Here is a 24,738-nt window from a genome sequence, read left to right as displayed (position 1 = left end):
GATCTGGGGGTATCGTTGAAGGTGGCAGGGCAGGTTGGGAAAGTGGTTAAGAAAGCATACGAGATCCTGGGTTTTATAAATAGAGGCATAGAGTACAAAGGCAAGGAGGTTATAATGAACCTTTATAAAACACTGGTTCGGCTGCAACTGGACTATTGTGTCCAGTTCTGGGCACCGCATTTTAGGAAAGATGTGAAGGCCTTAGGAGGATGCAGAAGAGATTTACTAGAATGATTCCAGGGTTGAGGGACTTCAGTTATGTGCATAGACTGGAGAAGCTGGGGTTATTCTCCTTAGAGCAAAGAAGGTTGAGATGAGATTTGATAGAGGTATTCAAAATCATGAAGGGTCTGATCAGAGTAGATAGAGAGAAACTGTTGCCATTGGTGAAGGGGTCAAGAACCAGAGGACCTAGATTTAAGGTGATTGGCAAAAGAACCAAAGGTGACACGAGAAACAAACTTTTTTTACGCCACGAGTGGTTGTGATCTGGAATGCACTGCCCGAGGGGGTGGTGGAGGCAGATTCAATCATGGCCTTCAAAAGGGAACTGGATAAGTACTTGAAAGGGAAAAATTTGCAGGATTACGGGGATAGGGCGGGGGAGTGGGACGAGCTAGATTGCTCTTGCAGAAAGCCGGCACGGACTCGATTGTCCGAATGGCCTCCTTTTGTGCTGTAACCATTCTATGATTCTATGCTTCTGTGATGCTAATGCGAGGAATGGATCCTCCAAGTTGAGAGATGTAATTGGGCTCTTCACCATCAGTTCAAAGCAACGTGTCAAGCCAAAGAAAAAAAGGGGAGGTAATTAGAAAATAACATGTTGTCAAAGATAATCTTTTAAAAAAAAATCAATAGTCACTGATTATTTAAAATCCATTTCTAGGGTACCATGCCAGACATAGACATGGTCGTGGATGCCGTTCTTTTTCTGTGGCAGAAGTGCAAGACAGTTCTGCAGAGAGGCAACTTCGGGATGACTGGTTCCACTAAATACCTAAAGAAGCTGGATAACTTTGGGAAGGTATGAGCATTGATGAACCTCCAGCCTGATTGCATAACTCATGACCAAAGCAAAATATGCAGATGCTGGAAATCTGAAATGAAAACAGAATATGCTGGAAAAACTCAGCAGGTCAGGCAGCATCTGTGGAGAGAAAAGCAGAGTTAATGTTTCCGGTCAATGACCTTTTATCAGACCTGGAAGATGTTCGAGATTAACTGTATTTATTTAAGTACAGAGCCAGGGAAAAGGGTTGGGGGGAGGGTGTGGGAGGGAAAGAACAAAGGGGAAGGGATAGGGTGGAGGGCAGGACTGATTAAATGACAAAAGGGATGATGGTGCAAGGCAAAAGGTGGTGGTAACCGGGCAAGTAAAGAAACAAAAGATTGGTGCAGGGGAGGTGTAAATAGTTAAAGCAGTATAGCAGAGGGGGAGGGAAGCATGAGAATTCTGGCGAAGAGAGGAAGGTTCCCGTGGCCCAGGAACGTGGTGGAGAAAGGTAGGTAGACCCCAGGAGTGCGGACCACCCCACTGGCTGTGGGGACCCCCACTCCAAGCACCAGCCCACACCGCCCCCACCCCAGGCTCCGGCCCACACCTCCCCCACCCCAGGCTCCGGCCCACACCTCCCCCACCCCAGGCTCCGGCCCTCACCTCCCCCACCCCAGGCTCCGGCCCTCACCTCCCCCACCCCAGGCTCCGGCCCTCACCTCCCCCACCCCAGGCTCCGGCCCACACCTCCCCCACCCCAGGCTCCGGCCCACACCTCCCCCACCCCAGGCTCCGGCCCACACCTCCCCCACCCCAGGCTCCGGCCCACACCTCCCCCACCCCAGGCTCCGGCCCACACCTCCCCCACCCCAGGCTCCGGCCCACACCTCCCCCACCCCAGGCTCCGGCCCACACCTCCCCCACCCCAGGCTCCGGCCCACACCTCCCCAGCTAGATAAATGTCTCCAGTTTCAAGAAAATACTTCAAACCATAGATTGTATGTGGTCTTCTAAACTTTCAGTTTGTTGTTGATGACTTGATGATATAAGTAAGAAATGCAAAAATCACTGTGTGGATAAAATCCAATTTTATCAGTTCAATATCACCATCAACTGGCCAAAATGCCATTACAGTTAAATTTGACTATCAGTAAAACAATGTACTTAACGTCAGAGAGGGGAGAATTGCACTGGTTGTTTTGTATATAGCGACATTGTAAGTACATTGAAAAAGAATGTGTTTATGATTTTGCTATACATAATAACTGGAGCAAGTCTTCCTTGGACTTTAAACAAATAAAAATTCAGAGGTTTCTTTTGCTTATTTGCAATTCTCCCTATGCTATCCAAACTATTCCTTACAGTCTCCTTCCTATCTCCCCCGGCTACTCTCTTCTGCCCCTTGCATTCTCTTCTGTGTGTTCTCTTTATCTTTGCTGCTCATCATTTTCATTAATATTCTAGAAGAGGGCTTAATTAAATTATTTAATTAAAATTAGAGGATAATACAAAAATGTGTGCAGGGTTAATAACCAGAACAAATTCATAAATTGCAGGATGATTTAGACGGCACAGGTGAAAGGGCCCATGTGTGGAAAATGATATTTAACGTGCACAAGTCCAGAGTGATATGCTTGGGGTTAGAAAACACCAGGCATGTCTATACCATGCAGGGAAACTTGTTAAAGGTAATACATCAAGAACAAGATCTGAGGTTTGTCGTTGATCACTTGTTTAAAAGTGCACCTGTGGTGTGAGTTTGCTATAGAGAAACCAAATACAAAATCATGTTTTAGGTTGTAATGCTAGGACCATTGAGTACAAAACAAGGGGTACTATACTTGGGCTGAATAAGGTTCTGATATGTCTGCACTTTTGAGTCCCACACATGGTGAAGGACATCGAAGATCTGAAGAGGACGTGGAGGAAGGTGGCCAGTATAATACTAAATCTTACAGCTCTCATTTATGAGGATGTGCCTCAACAATTAGTGTTACTTATTTTGAAGAAACTTAGGCTCAGAGGGGATACGATTGAGTTTTTAAAGCGATGGTGTCCATTACAGGTTATTTGAAATGGAGAGAAATGATAGGACTAGAGGTCATGCTTGTAAAATCCAGAGGCAAAGGCCTCGATATTAACGTCCACCCGTCCCCCCCCACCGGGACGAGTGGGAGACCGTTAAGCAGGTGGATAAAATGTAAAAATCGCCCGACCTGCCCCCAACCCGACGCAGCTGCCGCAATTTTCGTGGCGGCTGTCAACGGGTCTGACGAGTGTCCCGCTACGGAGAGGCGGGAAGCTCATAAAACATATTTAAATTAGGGTCCTTTGGCACAATAAAGGCTCCAGATTAAATTTAAGTAGTGCAGCACAGGTTTCCCGCTGGTCGGCAAGGTCGCAAGGGAAATGGAGGCGGGATTGGCATTGTTTATTTGGGTGCTTAACTTCCCATATGAAAGCTTCTACATTCATAGGTGCTTCCTCAGTCTATTGTGAGCTACAGTTTTGTTGCAGTAATTGGCTACAGATAGTGATTTTGAGACTTAGAGTTGGCAAGGAAAAAGTCCGTTATGGGTGCTACCATTGCTGCAGTGTTTCTGGGCTGATGAAGAGGAGGAGGAAGAAGAGCACCGGCAGCAAGAATGAGCTGAGGAGGGAGCTGGAGGTGGGTAGCAAAGTAGGCAGCAACATAGGGCCCGTGCTCACACAAGGCCATACCCACCTAACAGTGTACAGGCAGATGCTCAGTTTCCTTGACCTCTTGGAGGTGCAGAGCTTTAGGAGGCTCTGGATGACATGGCAGGTGGTCGCCGACCTCTGCAGCCTCTTAGCGGAAGACCTTCTGCCAGCTGGACTTGGCAGCCATGCCGTACCAATGGCAGTTAAAGTAACCACCGACCTGAATTTCTTTGTTTTAGGCTGCAACAGGAGACATATCCAGGGTGTCGTGGTTGGCAGCTCACAAATGCATCAGGCAGGTGATGAATTGATTATTTTCCAAGGCCAACAGATATATAAGGTTTCCCTGTGACAAAGGCAGTCAGACAGAGCGAGCATTGCGGTCCGCGTCTCTGGCAGGCTTCCCACAGGTGCAGGTCGCTATAGATTGCATGCATGTGGCAATCTAAGCACCCCCCCCGTCCAGCCAGCAGCAATTGTGAACCGCGAGGGCTTCCACTCCATCGGTGTTCAGCTTATCTGCAACCATAAAAAGAGGTTCATGCATGTCTGTGCATGATTTCATGGAAGCTGCTATGATGCCTTTATACCGCGACAGTCGAATATCCCCACAGTGTTTGTACTTGTGACCAACCTGACAGGATGGCTGCTTGGGGACAAGGGATATCCCCTTCAACCATGAGGAACCCCTCCACTCAATGGCAGGAAAGGTACAACACAGCCACATCACTACACTGTGTGTTATCGAGCAAGCCAGAGGAATGCAAAAGTTAAGGTTTAGGTACATTGATAGGTCTGGAGGTTCTCTATAGTATTTGCCAGCCAGCATGTCGCGGATCATTGCTGCATGTTGTATCCTACACAACATAGCGCAGACAAGAGGTCTGGAGGTTCAGGATGAAGAAGGCGCTCGTGATTTCTCATTGGATGGGAGAACTATGATAATGGAGATGATTGGGACGCGGACGCTCGGCCAGCAGAACATATTGCTGCCCATGACACAAGGGATGCTTTAATAGCATGTAGATTCAGTTAGACCAATGTCAGCTGCGTCATTGTCGCCCCACCAACCGTACCCCCTCGCAGAAGCAGCCATGTGACTCTCAATGCATTGGTTCAACATCCACCAACTTGTGAGATTCAAATCATCTCTCCACCTTTCACACCCATTAAATTAAAATCTGATAGTGAAGTCTGCATCCAACAATAGGAGACAATGGTATGGTGTGAGTAACAAATATTTAATAGTGAACAAATTAATTGGATTAACAAAAAAGAAATGTGACAACCATGTGTTAATCCTCTGCAATCCATATATTCTTTCTCTTTCTGTGCCTACCACTTCTACGCAGTACTGCCCCTGTGGCTTCAGTAGAGATGGTGGAAGGCTACTGCTCACCTTTCTCAGTGTCATGAGTTGTTCTCGGCTGACGACCTCTGGGTTTTGGAGCCTGTGAGTGCCCTGCCACTGACTGCTCCTCCTGCACTTGTATGGGTACGGTAGCATACTAGTAATCCAGAGGCCTGGACTAATAATCCGGAGTCATGAGTTCAATTAAATAAAAATCTGGAATAAAAAAAACTAGTATCAGTAATGAAACGACCGGATTGTACTAAAAACCCATCTGGTTCACTAATGTCCTTTAGGGAAGGAAACCTGCCGTCCTTACCCGGTCTGGCCTATATGTGACTCCAGACCCACAGCAATGTGGTTGATTCTTAACCGCCCTCTGAAATGGCCTAGCAAGCCACTCATTTCTCGCTACAAAAAGTCATAATAAGGATAAAACCGGATGGACCACCCGGCATCAGACCACTAGGCAATGGACACGACAAAGGCAAACCAAGCCCAGTCGACCCTGCAAAATCCTCTTCACTAACATCTGGGGACTTCTGCCAAAATTGGGAGAACTGTCCCTTAGACGAGTCAAGCAACAGCCTGACATCGCCAGTCTCACAAAATCATACCTTTCAGCCAACGTCCCAGACTTTTCCAACACCATCCCTGGGTATGTCCTGTTTCACCTGCAGGACAGACCCACCAGAGGTGGCGGTACAGTGATATACAGTCAGGAGGGAGTCGTCAACATTGACTCCGGACCCCATGAAATCTCATGGCATCAGGTTAAACATGGGCAAGGAAACCTCCTGATTACCATCTAAAGCCCTCTCTCAGTTGAATACCACTTGGAGGAAGCACTGAGGGTAGCGAGGGCACAGAATGTACTCTGGCTGGGGGACTTCAATGTCCATCACCAAGAGTGGCTCAGTAGCACGACTCCTGACCGAGCTGGTCGAGTCCTGAAGGACATAGCTGCCAGACTGAGCCTGCGGGAGGTGGTGAGAGAACCAACATGAGGGAAAAACCTACTTGACCTCGTCCTCACTAATCTACCTGTCGCAGATGCATCTGTCCATGACAGTATTGCTAGGAGTGACCACCGCACAGTCCTTGTGGAGACAAAGTCCCGTCCTCACACTGAGGACACCATCCAACGTGTTGTGTGGCACTACCACTGTGCTAAAGGGGATAGATTCAGAACAGATCTAGCAGCTCAAAACTGGGCATCTATGAGGCGCTGTGAGCCATCATCAGCAGCAGAATTGTATTCCAGTACAATCTGTAACCTCATGGCCTGGCATATTCCTCACTCTACCATTATCAACAAGCCAGGGGATCAACCCTGGTTCAATGAGGAGTGTAGAAGAGCATGCCAGGAGCAGCATCAGGCGTACCTAAAAATGAGGTGAAGCTACAACTCAGGACTACATGCATGCTAAACATAGGAAGCAACATGCCGTAGACAGAGCTAAGTGATTCCACAACCAACGGATCAGGTCAGAGCTCTGCAGTCCTGCCACATCCAGTCGTGAATGGTGGTGGACAATTATCCAGATATGTCCTGTCCACAAAAAGCAAGAGAAATCTAATCCAGCCAATTACCGCCCCATCACTCTACTCTCAATCATCAGCAAAGTGATGGAAGGTGTCGTCGACAGTGCTATCAAGAGGCACTCATTCACCAATAACCTGCTCACCAATGCTCAGTTTGGGTTCCGCCAGGACCACTTGGCTCCACAACTCATTACAGCCTTGATTCAAACATAGACAAAAGAGCTGAATTCCAGAGGTGAGGTGAGAGTGACTGCCCTTGACTTCAAGGCAGCATTTGACCAAGTGTGGCACCAAGGAGCCTGAGTAAAACTGAAGTCAGTGGGAATCGGGGAAAACTCTCCAGTGGCTAGAGTCATACCTAGCACAAAGGAAGATGGTAGTGGTTATTGGAGGCCAATCATCTCAGCCCCAGGATATTGCTGCAGGAGTTCCTCAGGGCAGTGTCCTCGGCCCAACCATCTTCAGCTGCTTCATCAATGACCTTCCCTCCATGATAAGGTCAGAAATGGGGATGTTCGCTGATGATTGCACAGTGTTCAGTTCCATTCGCAGCCCCTCAGATAATGAAGCAGTCCGTGCCCGCATGCAGCAAGACCTGGACAACATCCAGGCTTGGGCTGATAAGTGGCAAGTAACATTCGCGCCAGACAAGTGCCAGTCAATGTTCATCTCCAACAAGAGAGAGTCTAACCACCTCCCCTTGACATTCAACGGCATTACCACGCCGAATCCTCCACCATCGACATCCTGGGGGTCACCATTGACTAGAAACTTAACTGGACCAGCCACATAAATACTGTGGCTATAAGAGCAGGTCAGAGGCTGGGTATTCTGCGGCAAGTGACTCACCTCCTGACTCCCCAAAGCCTTTCCACCATCTACAAGGCATATGTCAGGAGTGTGATGGAGTACTCTCCACTTGCCTGGATGAGTGCAGCTCCAACAACACTCAAGAAGCTCGACACCATCCCGACTTGGAAATATACCGCCGTTCCTTCATTGTCGCTGGGTCAAAATCCTGGAACTCCGTTCCTAACAGCACTGTGGGAGAACCGTCACCACACGGACTGCAGCGGTTCAAGAAGGCGGCTCACCACCACCTTCTCAAGGGCAATTAGGGATGGGGAATAACTGCTGGCCTCGCCAGCGACGCCCACATCCCGTGAACGAATAAAAAAAACCCATCTAAGACAGAGCAGCCCTCTTGATTGGCACCCCATCCACCACCCTAAACATTCACTCCCTTCACCGTTGGCGTACTGTGGCTGCAGTGTGTACCATCTACAAGATGCACTGCAGCAACTCGCCAAGGCTTCTTCGACAGCACCTCCCAAACCCGCGACCTCTACCACCTCGAAGGACTAGGGCAGCAGGCACATGGGAACAACACCACCTGCAAGTTCCCCTCCAAGTCACACACCATCCCGAATTGGAAATATATCACCGTTCCTTCATCGTCGCTGGGTCAAAATCCTGGAACTCCCTAATTAACAGCACTGTGGGAGAACCTTTACCACATGGACCGCAGCAGTTCAAGAAGGTGGCTCACCACCACCACCTTCTCAAGGGATGGGCAATAAATGCTGGCTTTACCAGCAATGCCCACATCTCATGAACGAATAAAAAAAAGATGGCGCCCCTCCGACGCGTAATCTCATCAGCTGTCCTTTCCACCATTCTCTGTGCTTACTCGCTTGTGCCGTGAGGGTAACCAAGTGCAGTCCTGTCTACGGGGACCAACTGAGGTGCCTGCAACGCTTGTGTCACGTGACCGTGCATCCTCAGAAAGTATCAGATCCTCTGAGATGTCTTCGTCCTCTCTGATCAGGCACTCTTGATCTTTGAGATGGCCCTGGAGGAGAGAAGAAAGGGTTAATATTAAGTGATGGCACTTTGAGAATGTTGATCTGCAAATAAAACACTTAAGAGTTGTCAATGTCCTGAAGTCTGCTGAAGGTGAAGTTGCTTTGTGGCAGATGCAGGTACAAAAGATGAATGTTGTTACCCTTCTCCGCTGGAGCGCCAACCTCTCCTTCGCCAACGCTGACGGAGCTTGATAGCCCGCTGATCTTAAGTGCTTTCTTCTCCGGGGAAATCTCTACTAAGTCTTGGGGTCCTCCACCAGTCCTTGCCCTCTCCCTGGCTCTCTCTTTTCCTGCAAGGGTGGCACGACATACCTATGAATGGTTCTGTACATCTGCTGGATGCAGTGCAAATGGTGAAGGTGAGAATCAGGCACGTGCATAAGGAGCGTGAGTGGCATGCCTTTGAGGATTGTGCTAATGGTGCAATTTCAGTATGTGTGATGAGAATGGTTGGAGGTGACTGAGGCCGTACAAGATGAGATCAGGATTGCGGTCACTGGTAGTGGTGGACGGAGGTTCTGTACATCCAGCAGATGTACAGAACCATTCATAGGCATGTCGTGAGCATGCCAAGGGAGTGAGGGTGACAGGAGGTGTATTGATTCAGTCCGATTGGTCGTGATGAGAGTGATGTGGGACTGAGGAGTGACGTGAATGGAGTAGGACTGACAATGACAAAGTGAGAGAGGCTGCAATACAGGATCTGGGAGAATATAGCCATATGCTAACTTCTCCTGATCTGGTCAGGTCATTGAACCGCTTGCGGCACTGAATCCATGACCTCTGGGAAAAACTCCTGCTGACGTGCTCTGCCACTGCCAGCCAGGCCTCCTTGGTGGTGGCAGCAGGCTTTTCCCCACTGGCTGGGAACAGCACCTCTCTCCTGCTCCTTACTGCCTCAGTAGCACATCCAGAGACATGTCAGAAAATCTGGGCGCAGCCTTTCCACTCCTCGTACTCATCCTTCAACTTCCTGTTTGCTTTTTTTTCAATGAAACCCTATAAACCTCCTCCTCCATTTCATCTCTGAACTGGGCCTTTAAATAGTCAAGGGGAAATTGCGTCATGCGGGTCTGCGTCACGCCCGTATTGGAGACGCGAAACCCGGAAGTAAAATGATAATGAGGCATCCCTGTTGAAATCAGGCATTCCTACCCGTTCCATGATGTCACGCATTTGTCGCCTGCTCTCGTCCCCCCCACCCCTGCTCTGTTCTCATCTCCGCGTTAATATTGGGGCCAAAGAGTTAGGCTAAGTGCCAGGAAGGATTTATTTTCAGAGTGTCATAACCCTCTGGAACAAATTTCTGAGACAGGTGGTGACTCTGAAGTTCTGCAAAAGGGATGTGAAAATTTCCTGAGCAATGAGGACCATTTCCAGTTGTAGAGGGTAAGTTGCTGGTTAGTTGTGATTGTGATGAATCATAGGCAACCATACCCTTCTGGGGCTTGCTTGATTTGCCTTGGAGGAGGAGGAGTGGAATTTCCCATTTTTTTCTGAATTGGCTGCAGGTTATTTTCTCTGCTGTGTTTTTGTCTCTCGCAGTGGATAACATTGTTGGAGAGTGGGTGAACAACGTGTGAGGTTGCACTGTCGACTGGATGGGGTGGGGGGGTTAGGGGTGGGGCTTGATGGTGTTTTCTTGCTTTTCATTTCATTTCATCGCATGCTTTTGATCTGTTCCAAGAGCTTTTCTCTCTTTGTATCCGTCACCACTCCACTTACCTTTTCTTTTTGATAGCATATGCTTCTCTATTTAACTGTGCTTTGTCCACTTGTTTCCAATCTCACAACTGCCACCAAAAGGACAGAGAACTGAGGGGCAATTTTAACCCCCAAGAACGGGTGGGTTGGGGGCAGGTAGGAGGTGAAAATCACAGCTTTTTGGATTGCTGCCGCAATCCGGCTCCAACGCACTCACTCCAGGGTTTAACGTGGGCGTTTTTGGATGCGTGCGAGGAACGCACTCACCCAGGTCGCCTCCCCAATTAGTGCCGGTGAGCGAGTCATTAGCAGGACAATTAACGTCATTGTGAGACGTCAAGTAGCTTTTTAAAAAATTGAATTTAGCCTAACTTCAAACTAAACTTCTCTAGCGCAGGTTTGCCAGGGCTTCTGAATCTCGCTAGTTGAAAGAAGGCGAGATGGGCCAGACCATCAGGTGAGTCCGTGCCGGCACGGACACGATGGGCCGAATGGCCTCCTCTATGGTGTAACTTTCTATGATTCTATGAGTGCCTTTATTGCACTGCTTGTGAGCCAGGAGGAGCAGGAGTACTTCCTCCAGCCTCAACAAGCCTACCTGCCACGATCGGACCCCCGCGATCGGTCGACCCCTCCCCCCCCACCACCCGATGACCCATAACCCCTCCCTACCTCTGATCACTGACTCTTGCCCCAACCCAATCGCCAACTTTTGCCCTGACCCAATCGCCGACACCTTGCCCCAATCACCCGATGTTCTCCAGGGACTCTGCTCCCCCACCAACCCCATTGTCAATCAGGCTGGCTGCTTGGCACCAAACCCGGAAGTATAATTTTTATCCTTCATTTAAGACACAATCACAGATGCCAACCCGCCAACTTTACTTCCGGGTTTTGCGTCTGATTACCTCCACCCGCGCCCCCCCTCCCCCAACTTCCCGACTCCATATAAAAATCATGCCCCTGATGTTCTTAAGGTCACAGGATAGCTCTGAATGTAGAAGAACCTCAGGCTCTTTTAATCTCATCTTTACAATATACTAACTCTACCATTTTAAATTACAGCATTGAATTTTTTTTAAATGAGTCTATTGTCCATTCTTAACCATTCTTCCTTGCAATCTGTTCCAGTTGTTGATCATCCTATGTGTACCAAAATACTTCCTGACATTTGTCCTAGATTCTCTCTTCATCACCTTGAACTATACCCTCTTGTCCTGCTGCCAAGGCATTTTTGAAGTATTACCATAGGTTGACTTTCTTTATCTGTTAAGTATCTTATACACCGAATAAGGTCCCGTCCGAGACATCCTTCACAAGACTGAAGAGCCCTAAGCTATCAAGTCCTTCCCTCTGACAGTGGGGATCAGCTCCGTGTCTCTTCTTTACACTATCTCTAGAGCCTGAGTGGCCAGGCTGTGTGCAGCACTCCAGGTGCCTCTGACCAGTGCCCAGCACAGCTTCAGACCTCTGGGGATTTGTACTAAATTAATTTGGTAATATAACCCAGGTGCTTTTTGCTTTGTTTAGTGATGCCCCACACCATGTGTATATTATGAGTGATGAGCCAATACTTCGAGGTTTCTCAACTTCTTCCGTGGCGAGACCTTGCTCACCTATGGAATATTCATGCCTCCTACTTTTATCTCCAATATGCAGATCCTTAATGAACTTCATTTTCCACTTATCAGTCTTGTTGAACTGTTTTTGTAAGATTTGAGCCCACACCTTGGTTTCAGCTGAAAATTCTCCCTACTTTTCACTGGGGACAATTTCCTTTCACTTCTTTAAAATTATTCCCCCTTCACCACACAACATTAATGGGTGAGAAGGTGAGCGAATGCCCAGACACCATGGGGTCGATTTTAGCACCCGTGATCGGGTGCGTTCCTGGCGGGGGTGCCACAAAAATTGGGGATTCCCGGGGCGGGTCGGGAGCCCGGCTCCAACCCGCCCACTTCCGGGTTTCCCACTGACGCGCTGACATGCGCGCGCAGCTCCCGCATGTGGGACTCCCGCCGGCTCCACTTAAGGTATTTATTTTGGTATTTTAGGTCGTTTACAGACCTGATTAACGAGATATTTTAGGAGGGTTGGGATTTTATAAACAACTGGGACTGTTTCCCGTACTGGGGGAAACACTCCCAGTTCAAATGGACGTGTTGCAGCCATCAGCCTGTGGCAGCTGCAAAGGTCCATTTGACAGGTCGGTGGGGGAGACCCTCACTCATTGCAGGAGGCCACTCTGTCACTTTGGACAAAGTTTGGCCTCCACCACCCTCCTCCTAACAATAAAATTCACAAACTTGCACACTTACCCCGGTGTCCAGACACATTTACCTACCTTGCGGACCCCCTCAGATGTACATCTTCCGGATGGGGGCCACCGTAGCTGCAGTCATGACCTCGGAGGGCAAACAGCATCACCAGCCTCGCCGGCCACGCCGTCCACCTCTGACACGTGGAGCTCCACAACACAGTGCTGTAACACATCCACCTGCACAGCAGGAGGGAGGGCAACTGCAGAGAGAGTTGCATCGCAGAGGGCACTACCATCGCCACAGGGTCCACAGACCGGGGCTCAGCTTCCTGGACCTCTCTGAGCAGCAGTGCACACGGAGGCTCCGAGTCACTCGACATGTAGTCGTGGACATCTGCAGCCTCCTTCATGCCGAGCTGCTCCTGGCTGGCCCGAGCACCATCTTCCTGTCGCTGTCAAAGTCACCACTGCCCTCAACAACTTCTTCTCCGCATCCTTCCAGGGTGCCACCGGGTACATCGCCGACGTCTCTCAGTCGCCTGCAGAAAAGAGCCCTGCAAGTACACCTACACCCACTCTGCAGTGACACAATGGGTGGCATCAGTTGTGGATCTTCATTGTGATCCTCAGGAAAGGGCATTATTGCACAAACTAGACAAGATTCACAAAGACGTGGCAGTAGTGGTGCCAATATAATATGTAATGTGAGTTGCTCAGAAATTAAATATAGGTAAAAACCATGACAAACCCTCAAACACCCTTGTGCATCCCCTTCATGCTCACGACACGTTTGCCTTACACTGCCTACTGCACATATGTGATGCATGCCCTGTGGCTGCAGCACAGGTAGTGGCAGGTTGAGTGAGGCTGACTGTGAAAGAGATGCATGAGAGGGTGAGTATGAGATAGAGCCATGAGATTGTATGAGGATTGGGTTGAGTGGTAGTGGCGGGATGAGTACTGGCGAGGTGAGTAAGTGCAGGTAAGATGAGGATGAGGTTTGAGTGGGTGTGAGGGGTGATGTGACAGAGTAGTGTTAGCAGTGCAGAAGGAGATGTGGGGTGGGGGCAGTGATGTGGCAGACGGAGTGTAGGGGAATGAGTAAGTGTACTCACTTTGGCTGACCTACTTAGGTCATTGAAGCGCCTCCTGCACTGTATGCAGGTGACCTCCTCTGCCACCTCGAGCCAGGCCTTCTTGGTAGCAGAGGCAGGCCGCTTCCTTCCGCCCGCCGGGGAGAAGATCACTGTCCTTACCCTCCTCCTCACCTCATCCAATGATACCTGGAGTGAGGCATCATTAAACCTGGGAGCAGCCTTCCCCCTGGGCTGCTCCATGCTGTAATTTTTCCTATTTCTTGCAGCATCAGTCAGTGGAGGACTGCCCCTTTAAATAGAGTTCCTCCAGCTGACGGACGTTACTGCGCATGCGCAGTCTGCCCGCCGCAGTAAGTGGATCCAATTAGCCTGCGATTGCGTGCGGGCAGTAACGGAGAATCGGAGAACGCAGTAACGGAAATCGTTACTGATTTCTCCGGGCGCGTTACCCACGCGCCCAACTGCCCCCCCACCGCGAACCCGCCGCCGTGGCAATATCGGGCCTCATGCCTCCACCAAATCAGCTCTCAAACCAGCCACCAGGAGGTGCATAAAATAACTTGGTTACAGTCCATCTGACTTTTCCTTTTTTTAATTAAGGAAAGCTTCGAGCCTCGGATGTTGTAGCTGAGATTGGAAACTCAGTGTATCGGACGATTGTGGATGTGAATCTTTGTCCACCCCTCCATGGCATCTAGAATTGGTGGTCCAACGTAGTGAACTTTCTTTTTCTTTTCCAATACTTGTTTTGACCATTATTCTGAGAACACCAGCAACAATATTTACTGCCTTTTTGTGCATAAGTCATTTTCTTTCTTTGGTTTTCAGTACTAAGGCAGTAGTTTAATTTTTCACACTACTGACATCTATGCATTTATCCTGGTTTCTTTCAGTGGATCCATATCCTGTCCATACTTCAAGAAGTGACTCATTGGTGCAACATAGGGGACGTCGACCCTGTAGTGATGGTAGATATTACACTGTACTCAGTAGGGGTGCTTGAAAACCTGGCTGATTCAAGTGTGAAATCCAAGAGAAAGCCAGGTATAGTATTTAATTATAGGACACAAATAGATGAAGTAAAGTGAGATGTTTTATTGCTGACAATGTATATACATATAATGGCGTATTTTTATATCTGCTCACATAATAGCAAGTCAAATAGGAAATAAAGAAGAAAGACTGGTATTTATATAGTGCCTTTCACCACCTCAGGGATTCCCAAAGCGCTTTACAGCCAGTGAAGTACTTTTGAAGTGTAGTCAGTGTTGTAATGTAGAAACTGCGGTAGCCAATTTGTGCACAGCAAGGTCCCACAAACAGCAAAGTGATAATGATCAGATAATTTGTTTTTAGCAATGTTGCTTAAAGATTAAATATTGGCCTCAACTATTCACTATATTTATTAATGACTTAAATAACACAATAGAGAGCCACATATCCATGACATGCCAATGATGAAGATTGGTGACATCGTAAGTAATGTAGGCGGAAGCATGAAATTACAAAGAGACATTGAATAAACGAGTGGGCAAAACTGTGGCAGATGGATTTCAACGCATGTAAGTGTGAGGACGTCCATTTTGGACCAATAAAGGATAGATCTGAGTATTTTTTAAATGGTGAAAAGCTAGGAACAGTGGAGGTCCAAAGAGATTTAGGGGTCCATGTACACAGATCAGTAAAATGTAGTAGTCAGGTATAAAGATAATCATGAAGACTAATGGAATGTTAGTCTTTATAACTATTAGGCTGGAATATGAAGGGGAGGAAGTTTTGCTACAGCTATACAAAGCCTTGATTAGACCACACCTGGAGTATTGTGTACAGTCCTGCGCATCGCACCTTAGGATATATTGGCCTTGGAAGGAGTGCAGTGTAGATTCACCAGAATGTTACCAGGGCTCCAAGGGTTAGATTATGGAGAGAGATTACATAAACTAGGCTTGTATTCTCTGGAAAATGAAGGTTAAAGGGTGATTTGATTGAGGTTTTTAGGATTTTGAAAGGAATTGATGGAGTAGATAGAGACAAACTTTTTCTGCTAGCAGGGGAGTCCAGGACAAGAGTACATAACCTTAAAATCAGAGCCAGGCCATTCAGGAGAGTAGTGAAGAAACACTTCTTTACATGAAGGGTGGTAGAAGTGTGGAACTCTCTCCCACAAAAAGCAGTAGATGCTAGCTCAATTTAATAATATTAAATCTGAGATCAATAGATTTTTGCTAGCCAAGGGCATTAAGGGATATGGAACCAAGGCGGGTGGATGAAGTTAGGATACAGGTCAGCCATGATCTCACTGAAAGACAGAACAAGCTCGAGGGGCTGAATGGCCTACTCCTGTTCTTATGTTCCTTTGTAAACTACAACCCTTGTGCCTATTTGATTGGTAGATGTTTGTGATCCCTTGGCACTATTTGTAAAAGAGCAGGTAGTTCTCCTGGTATACTGGCAAAAATTTCTCCCTCAACCAACGCCATCAAAAACGGATTAACTGGTGACTCATCTCATTGCTGTTTGTAGAACCTTGCTATGTGCAAAATAGTTAGCCAAATAAGAACAGTAACTGCACAATGTAATAATTTTATGTGAAGTGATTAGAAATGTTTTTGAGACTTGATATGGCGCTATATAAATATAAGCTCTTACCAGTTCTCTTGCATGTTGGATTTTGCAGGAAATTGAGAGGTATCTACATGGCCACCATTTTATTAATGTCATACTGATATGTTCACTCTTCGTATAATAGAATACTTAGACCTATAAGCTAGCCTGCTCTTTTTCATCTGGCAGTCTACATTTCAATGAGATCATGGCTGATCTGTATCTTAACCTCATCCACCCGCCTTCAATGATTTAACAGGCACCTTTATATTGCAAGTGCTGTCGATGCAGACCCATAGTTCTGCTGTCGACGCCACTGCCCTCAGTAAAGCTGCCAACATTCTGGGACTCTGTAGCATCAAGAGTCACATTTTTGTGGGTTACAGCGAAACTACAGCAGAGAGCCAGGCCATTCAGCCCAACTGGCCTATGCCGGAGTTTATGTTCCATATGAGCCTCCTCCCTCCCTACTTCATCTAACCCTATCAGCATATCCTTCCATTCCTTTTTCCCTCATGTGCTTATCTAGTTTCCCCTTAAGTGAAGGGTTTAAACTAATTTGGCAGAGGGATGGGCATCTGAATGAAACATTAGAAAGAAGAAACAACATGCACAGAGGACAGGGAGAGACAAGTAGCACTAGAGTAAAGAATAGTTCAGAAATAGGAAGGATCAGACAGGGGGCAAATGTAAGGCAGGCTAAGATGAGTTTGGAGTGCATATGCGTAAATGCACATTGGATGGTTAATAAGGTTTGTGAGCTGCCGGCTTGAGTCGCCACATGGGACTATGATATAGTGGCAATAACAGAAACCTGGCTCAAAGAAGGGGAGGATTGGGTACTTAATATTCCTGGCTACAAGGTATTCAGGAAAGATAGGGAAGGAAAGAAAGGACGAGGTGGCAGTATTGATCAAAGAAACCATGAAAAGACCAACAGCAATTTGTGTTTTATAAATAGGGGCTGGAGTAAAAATAAAGAAGTAATGACAAATTTGTACAAGGCATTGGTTAGGCAATACAATTAGAGTACAATGTGCTGTTTTTGGTGTCTCTGGACATATATTCAGAACCTCTCTCGCCACAGGGGATGTGCCAGAGGACTGGAGAACCGCTAATGTAATACCATTATTCAAGAAGGGGAGTAGGGAAAAACCGGGGAACTACAGGCCAGTGAGCCTAACATCAGTGGTAGGAAAATTATTGGAAAAAATTCTGAAGGACAAAATTAGTCTCCACTTGGAGAAGCAAGGATTAATCAGGGATAGTCAACATGGCTTTGTCAAGGGAAGATCATGTCTGACTAATTTGATTGAATTTTTTGAGGGGGTGACTCAGCGTGTGGATGAGGGTAACGCAGTGGATGTGGTATACATGGATTTCAGTAAGGCCTTCGATAAAGTCCCCCACAGGAGACTGGTCAAGAAGGTACGAGCCCATGGAATCCAGGGTGCCTGGGCACTTTGGATACAAAACTGGCTGAGTGGCAGAAGGCAGAGGGTGATGGTCGAAGGTTGTTTTTGTGACTGGAAGCCTGTGGCCAGTGGGGTACCACAGGGATCGGTGCTGGGTCCCTTGCTGTTTGTGGTCTACATTAATGACTTGGATATGAATGTAAAAGGTATGATCAGTAAGTTCGCTGATGATACAAAAATTGGTAGGGTGGTAAATAGCGAGGAGGATAGCCTCAGTCTGCAGGACGATATAGATGGGTTGGTCAGATGGGCGGAACAGTGGCAAATGGAATTTAACCCGGAAAAGTGCGAGGTGATGCACTTTGGAGGGACTAACAAGGCAAGGGAATACACAATGAATGGGAGGACCCTAGGCAAGACAGAGGGTCAGAGGGATCTTGGTGTGCAAGTTCACAGATCCCTGAAGGCGGCGGAACAGGTAGATAAGGTGGTAAAGAAGGCATATGGGATACTTGCCTTTATTAGCCGAGGCATAGAATATAAGAGCAAGGAGGTTATGATGGAGCTGTATAAAACACTGGTTAGGCCACAGTTGGAGTACTGTGTGCAGTTCTGGTCGCCACACTACAGGAAGGATGTGATCGCTTTGGAGAGGGTGCAGAGGAGATTCACCAGGATGTTACCAGGGCTGGAGCGCTTCAGCTATGAAGAGAGACTGGGAAGATTGGGTTTGTTTTCCTTGGAGCAGAGGAGGCTGAGGGGGGACATGATTGAGGTGTACAAAATTATGAGGGGCACAGATAGGATGGATACTAAGGAGCTTTTTCCCTTCGTTGAGGGTTCTATAACAAGGGGACATAGATTCAAGGTAAAAGGCGGGAGGTTTAGAGGGGATTTGAGAAAGAACTTTTTCACCCAGAGGGTGGTTGGAGTCTGGAACTCACTGCCTGAAAGGGTTGTGGAGGCAGGAACCCTCACAACATTCAAGAAGCATTTGGATGAGCACTTGAAATGCCATAGCATACAAGGCTACGGACCAAATGCTGGAATATGGGATTAGAGTAGACAGGGCTGATGGCCGGCGCGGAAACGATGGGCCGAAGGGCCTCTATCCGTGCTGTATGACTCTATGACTCTATGTAGAGCATACAGCCTAGATTCACTAAAGTGATGTCAGGGATGGGTTGCTCCTTGACCAAGCTTGTGATAATTTTCTACATTAAAGGCGCTGTATAAATGCAGGTTGTCGTCTCTACTATTGCATTACTTGGTTACTCTTGAACAATATATAGAGGATGTCGAATGAAGAAAGATAGATTTCAAAGATATACATCCTCCACAGACCTGACACAGCCCTGACCATCCTCTCAACGGTTGCAGGGATTCATTATTTTGGGTTTTAGGATTTTTGATCAGCTATAGATTAAAACAAATTTGTGTTTCAAAGGATAGCCAGAGATGATATATGATACAGAAATAGATATTGTGTGTGGCACAGCCCAGAGTCTTTCTCTGAAATGCCATCAAATGAGCATTCGTAGGACATCATTTCTCTTTAATGAATCCTGGCCTGAATTGACTCCTATGCTGTATAGAGGATGCATATTTTTCAAAGAATAAAGACTCTAAAAGTTAGAAAATCCACCTTCTCAAATTTAAAAGTTAATGTGTTGCAAAACACTTTATATTAATGCTAATTGTTCACTGAGTTACAAAGCTAAAACATGGATGTTTGTATATTCTAAAGGTTGGTATCTGCTTATGCATGGGGAGGTAGATTTAGTGGATATTTCTTTCAGCGGCTAAGTACTTCCTTAGTTATTTCATTATAACAAAAACACTTTATTATCAATTTCAACACTTGTCTTGACAGGTATAATCACTACGCATGAGAATAGAAGTGATACAGCAACATCTACACAAACTCCAGCAACATCTATACAAACAGAGCACTGTGCTCCAACTAACATAGCAATGGTGAGTTATATTATCAAGTTGTAAATAGAAGAATGTAAAAGAACTAGGAATGATAAAATGTTCTCTGACCTATCCAGACTGCCTCCATCCTGCCCTAATGTCAACCATGTATCCTTTCATTCCTTCCTGATTAGGAACAGGCCCTATTGCTCCATAAAAGATTATACTAGTACAGTCCCCTTTTATTGTAGACGCGTTAGTGTTAATGTGATTTGCCCACTATACGCGGTGGACAGTAAAACCAAAAAGGTAAGTAATTAACATATTTTAAAAGACAGGAAATCTCACGTCACAACCAGAATCTCATCACTAACTTTAACAAGGTGCGGACAGCTGACTAAAACTGTTTGAAGACCTGACTTTGGCTAAATCAGCAGAGCTTTTAAATTGGTGAGTATGATGTGAATACTTATTGAACTGCCCGAAATCGTGTTTAACTAAGGCAAATCATGTTTAACTAACCTGATAGAGTTTTTTGATGAGGTAATAAAGAGGGTAGATGAGGGCAATGCAGTTGATGTGTATATAGACTTTCAAAAGGCGATTGATAAAGTGCCACATGGTAGGCTCATCATCAAGATTGCGGCCCATGGAGTAAAGGGGGCAGTAGCAACATGGATACAGAATTGGCTAAGTGACAGGAAACAGAGAGTAGTGGTGAATAGTTGGTTTTCAGACTGGAGGGAAGTGTACAGTGGTGTTCCCCAGGGTCGGTGCTGGGACCACTGCTTTTCTTGATATATATTAATGACTTGGATTTGGATGTACAGGGCACAATTTCCAAATTTGCAGATGACACAAAACTTGGAAGTGTAGTAAACAGTGAGGAGGATAGTGATAGACTTCAAGAGGATATAGACAGCCTGGCAGCAGGGGCGGACACGTGGCAGATGAAATTTAACGCCGAAAAATGCGAAGTGATACATTTCGGCAGGAAGAACGAGGAGAGGCAATACAAACTAGAGGGCACAACTCAAAAAGGGGAACAGGAACAGAGAGATCTGGGGGTATATATGCACAAATCGTATTGTGTCCAGTTCTGGGCACCACACTTTAGGAAAGATGTGAAGGCCTTAGAGAGGGTGCAGAAGAGATTTACTAGAATGATTCCAGGTATGAGGGACTTCAGTTACGTGGATAGACTGGAGAAGCTAGGGTTGTTCTCCTTGGAACAGAGACGGTTGTGAGGAGATTTGATAGAGGTATTCAAAATCATGAAGGGTCTAGACAGAGTAGATAGAGAGAAACTGTTCCCATTGGCGGAAGGGTCAAGAATCAGAGGACATAGATTTAAGCTGATTGGCAAAAGAACCAAAGGTGACATGAGGAAAATCATTTTTACACAGCGAGTGGTTATGATCTGGAATGCACTGCCCGAGGGGGTGGTGGAGCCAGATTCAATCATGGCCTTCAAAAGGGAACTGGATAAGTACTTGAAAGGAAAAAATTTGCAGGGCTATGCGTATAGGACGGGGGAATGGGACTCGCTGGATTACTCTTGCAGAGCCAGTGCGGATTCGATGGGCCGAATGGCCTCCTTCTGTGCTGTAACCTTTGTATGATTCTATGATTTAAATAGTCGGCGCTTAATACATTATAAGCACCGCCTTTGCAATTGACTCCTATGGTAATGGCAAACGGTTAACACTATTTGCCTGATATAGGCGGCTGCCCGTGATAAGCATGGATTGTGCAAGTGGTGGGGACAGTACTGCATCCACTGTACTTAACGGAAATGTGGTCTGTAGCTTTACAACTCAAAGTGCAAAGTTAAGCCTGAAGACATGTCTAATTTATGGGTTCCAAAGCTTATAATCTCAGCTATGGCTCAGTGGTAGCACTCTCTCCTCTGAATTAGAAGGTTGTGTGTTCAAGTCTCACTTCAGACTTGAGCTCATAATCTAGGCTGACATTCCAGTGCACAACTGAGGGAGCGCTGCACTGTTGGAGATGATATCTTTTGGATGAGATGTTAAACTGAGGTCCTGTCTGCCCTCTCAGGACGCAGAATATCCCAATGGCACTATTCGAAGAAGAGTAGGGGAGTTCTCCCTGGTGTCCTGGCCAGCATCACTAAAACATATTATCTGGTCATTGTCACATTGTTGTTTGTGGGACCTTGCTGTGCGCAAATTGGCGGCCGTGTTTCCTACATTATAGCAGTGACTACATTTCAAAACTACTTCATTGGCTGTAAAGCACTTTGGGACGTTCTGAGATTGTGTAAGGTGCTATATAAATGCAAGTCTTTTTTTATCTTTTTGAAATAATTATGATTTCCCCAGTTCATTCCTCCCCAGCAGACAAAATAGTTACTGGTTTCCATTTTGTATTTAGACACATTTGATTCATAATCTTCCACTCTTTTCTGATGAGGACAGTGGGGAGTTCTCTGATCCTCAGAAAGCAACTGTGTAAGCTTTGGAATCATCATATTTTCCCTTCTTTGTATCCTTTCCAATTGTTTATATAACCAGAACATGAGGGAATACTCTGAATCCCCTATTTGTAATGTTTTATTGCCTCAGTATTGCTTTCTTCCCTTTTTTGGTGCATCTGACTGCACAGTCTGAAATTGTGTTTGCCTTGAGAATTGTTGCCTTACATTATAGATCTGTATTAGACTAATTATATTCATCATTTAATTCTTCACTTTGCACCTTCTATGCATCACTGGAGTGGATGGTACCAGCCATAAGTTTAAAACATATGAGGAATGACCTTTCTTTTTGATGGATGCAATGTTGTGCCATCATGACGTCGGAGGCATCCCCACATGACCAACCTGCCCCTCACAGTTTCCAAGGATCAGGTACTATTTCACTGCCACAGGAAAATGTTCAGTTGCATGCAAGAAGTCTTCAATTTTGCCAGTTTTCTGGTGTGTTTCGTTCAGCCAACCCTTCCTTGTTCCATATTGTTTCTGGCATTCATTATTCAAATTTTCATCAGTTTCTCTTAAAAGAACATTTTTTCTTCAAGAAAATGTGTTTGAAAATGTAACTGAGAGTTCCTGGGTTTTCACAGTCACAGATGGCCATGACTGTGCCACTGATGCCTCTCTACAAAACACAATATCAGTTCATCCACTATGTGTATGGGTTTCTGTGCCGTTGGAGGGGAGAAAATCTCAGTTGTCAAGCAAAAGATCCAGTAGAGGTCCTGTTGAGCTCAAGCAGCGTCAGCAAGTTCTGACCTGAGTTTAAGTGGTATGGGCATGAATGCCTTACTGAAACTGTCTGGCGCTGACAATGAGCAGCTGACACCATTTAACACAGATTTTACTGCATGAAAGAAGTACTTCAAACTTCGCTCTAGCATCAGCAAGTACATTGAGCTGCATTGAGTCTGCAGCACAGAACATGCCAATCGGCCCAACTGGTCTATGCCGACGTTTATGCTCCACACGAGCCTCCTCCCTCCCTACTTCATCTACCCTATCAGCATACCCTCATATTCCTTTCTCCTTCGTGTGTTTATTTAGCTTCCCTTTAAATGCATCTATTCTGTTTGCCTCAACTGCAGGAACCCTCACAACATTCAAGAAGCATTTGGATGAGCACTTGAAATGCCATAGCATAAAGGCTACGGACCAAATGCTGGAATATGGGATTAGAGTAGACAGGGCTTGATGGCCGGCGCGGACACGATGGGCCGAAGGGCCTCTATCCGTGCTGTATAACTCTATGACTCTATGACTCCTTGTGGTAGCGAGTTCCACATTCTTATCACTCTCTGGGTAAAGATGTTTCTCCTGAATTCCCTATTGGATTTATTAGATGACCTCTAGTTTTGTCACCCTCGCCAGTGGAAACATTTAATCTGTGTCCACCCTCTCAAACCCTTCATTATCTTAAAGAACTCTATCAGGTCACCCCTCAGCCTTCTCTTTTCTAGGGAAAAGAGCCCCAGCCTGTTTAATCTTTTCTGATCAGTATATACTTTCACTTATGGTATCATCCTTGTGAATCTTCTTTGCACCATCTCCAATGCCTCTATATCCTTTTTATAATATGGAGACCAGAACTGTGCACAGTACTCCAAGTGTGGTCTAACCAAGGTTCTATACAAGTTTAACATAACTTCTCTGCTTTTCAATTCTATCCCTCTGGAATTGAACCTCAGTACTTAGTTTGCCTTTTTCATGGCCTTATTAACTTGCATCGCTACTTAGTGATTTGTGTATCTGTACCCCGAGATCCCTTTGCCCCTCTATCCTGTTTAGACTCTCAATATCCAAGCAATGTGTTGCCTCCTTATTCTTCCGACCAAAATGCACCACCTCACACTTATCTATATTGAAATTCATTTGCCAATTACATGCCCCTTTTGCAAGTTTATTGATGTCTTCTTGCATTTTAACACATTCTTCCTTTGATTTAAATACACCCCCCCAATCTGGTGTCATTCGCAAATTTTGAAATTGTATTTCCGATTCCCGAGTCCAAATCGTTGATGTAAATTTTGAACATCAGTTGTCCCAGCACCGATCCCTGTGGAACACCACTTCCCACCTTTTGCCAGTCTGAGTAGCTACCCTTAACCCTACTCTCTGTTTTCTGTTTTGTAGCCAGCTTGCTGTTCTACTACTTGTCTCCTGACTCCACATGCTCTGACCTTAGTCATGAGTCTACAATGTGGTACCTTATTGAAGACCTTTTGAAAATCCAAATATATCACACCGACTGCATTACTCTTGTCTACTCTTTCTGTTACTTCTTTAAAGAATTTAATAAGGTTGGGTCAAGCATAACTTTCCCTTCTAAAATCTGTACTGACTACTCTTTATATATTTTTGTTTTCTAGATGTTTTTCGATTACATTTTTGAGTAAAGTACTGATCACACTTGCCCACAGCACTGACAGGCACTCAGGAACTGACTGCTGCTTTGCATCCTGCTGCTCTATCCTCAGCTCTTGCATTAAGTAACACTGTTCAGGAGTGCAGAGAATGATGTAAAGAAACCCAGCTCCAGGCATTCCCACTGACATTGGGGCTTCTTTTGGTGCCCAGTCTTGGAACCAGTGGGCGGCTACTTTGATGGGATAATGAGGTGCCTGAAACGCAAGCGGTGAACATAATGTTGACAATATTGCAGGTGAACTGGCGGCGCAAGGCATGCCTGAGGTTAGCAGTTCACTCACTGGGGGCAGAAAATCATGTGTTTTTGCTCCAGATCTTAAAAGCCTGCAACAGCTGAAAGGCACATTCTACTTCTTCTGTCATAAAGGGGAAAACAT

General features: G+C 46.2%; 1 protein-coding gene across 5 annotated transcripts in view; it reads left to right on the top strand.

Annotated features, from left to right (window-relative positions):
- cfap54 (cilia and flagella associated protein 54) overlaps positions 1-24,738 on the top strand; it is a 443,819-nt gene that overhangs the window by 48,067 nt on the left and 371,014 nt on the right. For all 5 annotated transcript variants that reach the window (XM_068004603.1, XM_068004606.1, XM_068004607.1 and 2 more), the window contains 3 exons: positions 890-1,027; positions 14,395-14,545; positions 19,394-19,497. In XM_068004603.1, the coding sequence (XP_067860704.1) occupies positions 890-1,027; positions 14,395-14,545; positions 19,394-19,497 (393 nt within the window). The remainder of the gene's footprint in view (positions 1-889; positions 1,028-14,394; positions 14,546-19,393; positions 19,498-24,738) is intronic.

This window comes from Heptranchias perlo, chromosome 24 (assembly GCF_035084215.1).
Source record: "Heptranchias perlo isolate sHepPer1 chromosome 24, sHepPer1.hap1, whole genome shotgun sequence".
NCBI classification, from domain to species: Eukaryota; Metazoa; Chordata; class Chondrichthyes; order Hexanchiformes; family Hexanchidae; genus Heptranchias; species Heptranchias perlo.
This window is presented reverse-complemented; position numbering and strand designations above follow the sequence as displayed.